Here is a 4,882-nt window from a genome sequence, read left to right on the forward strand (position 1 = left end):
TGTCTCTCACCAGGTGCGTCCATGGAAAGTGTATCCCACTGGACACTCAGTCATACCGCTGCGAGTGTGCGGAGGGTTACCGCGGCGCCCTGTGCAACCAACAAGGGGAGCTGTTTAACCCGTGCCGTCGTCTGTCCTGCAAACACGGTCGCTGCCAGATCTCTGACACAGGAGACGCATACTGTCACTGTGAAAGCGGCTACACTGGGGAGCTATGTGATGCAGGTTGGTTTAGTCAGAGTTTGGTCTGCAACTATAAATCAAAAATATCAGTGATATCATCAAATATACTAACATGTGGGTCTTCTGGCTGGTCCGTAGAGTCTGAGTGCCGAGGGGAACCCGTGCGAGACTTCTACCAGGTACAGCGAGGATACGCAATCTGCCAGACAACGCGCATGGTGTCTTGGGTGGAGTGCACAGGAGCATGTGACACGGGGGCGTGCTGCGCCAGCCAGAGAATGAAACGCCGGAAATACACCTTCGAGTGCAGCGATGGAACCTCCTTCAGTGAAGAAGTGGAAAAAACCATCAAGTGCGGCTGCGTGGGCTGCATGTAGCACCGTTCACTCACATTTCCTGTTGCTGCCTCAGAGCAGAAGATGGAAAGAAAGGAAGGAAAGAAGGAAGAAAGAGAGAAGACTGGAGCAAAGCAAGGGAGGGAAAGAAAGAAGAGAGATTATAAAGAATATATATAAAACCTCTATCTATATATTATGGACAACAACGTTTGTAAAATAGGACATTTCCTCCCCTTCCAAGGGTGTGTGACCTACAGTAAAACAGAGAAACCAACATCATGCGCAACAATGTAGACGTGACAACAACGGCAACACCACCATCGTATCTGCAACATTGTTCCACGGGGTCCAGAGATTGCAAATGTGTTGCATTCAGAGCGAGGCATCCCTCCAAACCAAATTACCCGGTGTGAAATCCCCATCATTCTGCGAGGCCTCTGACGGCCTAGCCACCACCTACCATCTTTACTTCATGGAGGCAGTGGGGTCCACCCTGGCAAAAGCGTGGAAGAAGAGGCAGAAAAGACAAAAAAAGGAGAAAACTGAAGGTGAAGAAGAAGAAGAAGAGACCTGGACTGATCGACTTGGCAAAGCTATCTTGAGTTGAGCTTGGCTGGGTTACCTGGACTGGCCTGGATGAGGTTTGGGTTGAGTTGTTGTTGGTTTGGTTTGGTAGCAATTTCTCTGCCCGGATACAGTCATCCATCCACACACATGCACATGTAGAAGTGAACGGGAAGAAGGAAAAAGTAGGGATAGAGCGGCACATAGTCTGGTGCGGACGTCGTGGCTTCGAGGCTAGGTGGTGTGGCGTCACAGCTGTTTGCTGTGAGCTACCGTAACATATAAAGTCCATAAAAGTAGAGACTGCACTGACTAGCAGCACTGAGAACAGTCGTACACCTCTATGAAGTACATGACCGCACATGCATGGCATACACACATTTACACGGTCTTAACACAACGTGAGTGGGCTTGTGTGGTGCAGCTTTTCTATTCTATCCGTACAGCGAACCAGTCTGGTGCTGGCAGTGCCCGGTGCTCATTGTTTCCCCCCCAAGCATGTACCACCTCAGGGCTCGGGTGATTTGCATAACCCCGCCCCCCCGCCCCCCCATTTTAGCAGGAGGCCCATTAGCCCTGCTCATTCTGATGCCTGCAGTATTAAACTTGTGCAAACTATTGCATGTTCGGAGAAGAGTTTGCCAACAAATATGTAGAGCTTCTCAATATCATTATAAATGTTATTACGAAACAAAAAGTTCACAGGATCATCTTCAGATTTTTGTTTTTGTTTTGTTTGATTTTCTTTTTTGTTCTGTTATATTTTGTCTCATGATGTAACCTAACCCTTTTAGCTGTCCCCACCCTCCCCAACAACCCTTTATATAGAAATGCTTAACAGATTCTAATATATATATATATATATTTGTATTTCATTTTGGTATAGTATTTTTCTATGTTAAAGAGTAAGTCTGTTTCTAGAAGCTTCGGGACTGGTGGAAAGGCATTCAGTTGGTTCCCTAGGTGTTTTTATTTGTTGATTTCACTTGCTCCAACAAAGGTAATTAAGTACGTTAATTGGCCAAAAGAAACGCAGCAGCTGATTGGCCTTGTTGTATAGGAGGCAGTATTGGTCTAGAAATATGTTTAATATTGTATATGTTGTCTTCCATGTGAATATTACATCTAATTCATGAGAGTCTGTGCTCGTTTTTTATTTATTTTATCTTAAAGGCGTTTTTTTTTCTTTTTTTTTCCTGTAGAAAGTGATAAACATAAATGTTGCTGGCATTCAGATATTTTCAAAAAAAATCTAAAAAGATGAAAAAAGTAAAATAATTATATATTTAAAAAAAAAAAAAAAGTAATCTGTAAGGTATTTGTAACATCACTTATGGCGACAGTGTTTTCCTGCTCTCCGGCTCGGACATTTCTCATCCGCCGCTGAACCAAAATTAAGAGACAACCCCCTCACCCTCAGTTTTACCACGTGATTAACTACACTTCTGGTTGTTGTTTTTGTTTTTTTTGCTTTTTTGCTGAAGTGCTGGGTTACATTTCTATAATTTGAATTAGAGCGCTGTTAGAAAGAAGGTGTTTTCAGTTCAACAGAGTGAAAGTAGTCAAGCTCAACTGATCATAAGCTGCTGTCAAGCCAGAAGAAACAGGATGAAGTTGCCTCTGTGGACAATGATCATGTCAAGGTGTATCATCCTCTCTGATTAGGGCAACTGCGTGAAGCATCACATGCCTACTACTGACAGATAATAAACCAGAGAGCTCTGGACATTTTCAGTGTCTGTCAATCCATACAACAACAACAACGACAACAACAAAAAAAGAACAAATGGTGCCAATTACAATGAACAGTCATACCTGAATGTATAAATGTGTATAGATAAATATGACCTATGCTTATTCATGAAGTGGTAACTTTTAGCTGTTATTTAGTTTCCAATGTAAGATATAGAAATCACATCCTGTTGCATAAGTGACAGTCCATCAGGATGGTGTAAGGCATTGTCCTCCCTGCAGATTGTGTTTCTCCATTTTGCTGATCTAAATGTTTAAAGTCTCCTTATAGTGTGAAAAGCTGCGGACCCAGGTCTCCAGCTTGGTACAATGTCACACCACCGAGCTCCCACTCATACTGCTACCCATGTTAACTTTGTTTTACATGCTGTTGATGTGATCCCAGTGGTGTACAATGACATTTAAGAAGATCTCGTAAAGGATACTGATGAACAGTCACTGTAATACTTAGGCCGCGCGCCTCGTAAAGGTGCACATTTAGTGACTTTGTTTCCATGTCTCCTTTCCTTCCTCTGCACTGATCTGTACTGGACTGGTGCATTCAACTTCCTGGTAGACATCTTAGTGGTGCTTGTGCTATATTGAGATGTAATTCAGTTATCTGGTCACAGGACTAGAGACACAGATATTTTTTTTTCTCCCCTCTCCCCCCCATCCTATGAACTATATACATACTTGTTATTGTGAACAACACAATGTCTCTGTTGTATTGAAATGGTGCAAAAATTTTAGAAATCCTCCTGCTTGGGTTCCGTCGATTTGCTTTTGCGTTACAGGACTGATGGTGGGATTGAACTGAAGACTCAATAATGCTGAATGTATGTAGTGCCACCGACAAAATGTTTACCAAACCTCCACTCTTTTCATTAATTAAACTTAAATGTGTGTGCTTTTAAGAATGTCTTTGTCTTTTTGTTCCCTTTCACTTGAAGCTCAAAGCATTTTTCAAAGACGTCAGATGAGCAACTGGAATTCCTGAATAATTTCGATTTTTGTCCATCGACCTTATTTTTTTTTTCTCCACACTTTTTGTTTGAGGATTTAAGTCCCAACAGAGCTGATTACAAAAAATAAAAATGAAAAGAAATCTCCACTTGACCTAGCTGAAACAACAAGGACGATCCCACAGTTCAACACTTGAGTTTTTCGTTTAGTATTAATGACCTGGCCGGAATGAACATATCTTACTGTCGCTTTAATTTTTTTCTATCGCAGTTTGTCTCAAACTATCGTATGTACTAAAACGACTTGAAAAATCACACCATTCTATTTGCATGGAACTGCAGTAGTGTAAGGAATAAAACTTGTGTACCAAAGTACAAAGTAGTATCAAGTACCAAAAATTTGTTCTTGTTCACCTCAAGAACAGATTTCTCACCTCTCACTGGTTAACCATACAGTAGACAAATACTGTACTTCCTATGATTCACCAAACAATCACTTATCAGTGGAAAACCCTGCCCGCTAATGTCACCACCTTGGATACTGGTGATTTTAGTAATTTTTGTCAGCGATGGCAACACTGGCAGGAACTTAAGTGACTCATGAAGCACAGTCTCAGTCCATCATCTTTATGAAATAAAAATGGATGAAACTGATAAATCATTCACCTTCATGACATGATATGTTAATTTCCTCATGTCACATCAGTTCCAGTGAGAAGTTGTTCATTCACCTTCTGTGTTTTTTTGTTTTTTTTTTATCTCCAAGTGACAGAGGCCGACTGTTTACCAATCTGTCCCACAGTGGGAGCTTCCTGTGGTGCTCAGGATTTTCGACCACGGGCCGTATGGCAGGTCATGGCAGATCCCAGTCATGCGAAATGCCATTGTGGCTGCATGAAAGCCATTTCACAAACCTAATGATTTACCTTGAGGGAAGGTACTCATGACGTTTTTTTTTTTTTTTTTTTGTCTGTGTACATACATCTCCAACACTCAACAAGATGCTTCTTCTTAGAAGTACCTTGTTAGTGCAGTTAGACGTTTGTCTTTGATGAAACACTGGTTAAATAAATGAATAAATAAATGCCAAGAAACCAAAGA

The 4,882-nt window shown here is 41.6% G+C and overlaps 1 protein-coding gene across 4 annotated transcripts in view; it reads left to right on the top strand.

The window, feature by feature from the left end:
• The window catches only part of slit1a (slit homolog 1a (Drosophila)), a 79,982-nt gene extending 76,249 nt beyond the window's left edge, over positions 1 to 3,733 (top strand). For all 4 annotated transcript variants that reach the window (XM_047602947.1, XM_047602949.1, XM_047602948.1 and 1 more), the window contains 2 exons: positions 14 to 225; positions 322 to 3,733. In XM_047602947.1, the coding sequence (XP_047458903.1) occupies positions 14 to 225; positions 322 to 560 (451 nt within the window). In that variant the 3' untranslated portion in view covers positions 561 to 3,733. The remainder of the gene's footprint in view (positions 1 to 13; positions 226 to 321) is intronic.
• The last annotated feature ends 1,149 nt before the right edge of the window (positions 3,734 to 4,882 follow it).

Source organism: Mugil cephalus, chromosome 13 (assembly GCF_022458985.1).
Source record: "Mugil cephalus isolate CIBA_MC_2020 chromosome 13, CIBA_Mcephalus_1.1, whole genome shotgun sequence".
Classification (NCBI taxonomy): Eukaryota; Metazoa; Chordata; class Actinopteri; order Mugiliformes; family Mugilidae; genus Mugil; species Mugil cephalus.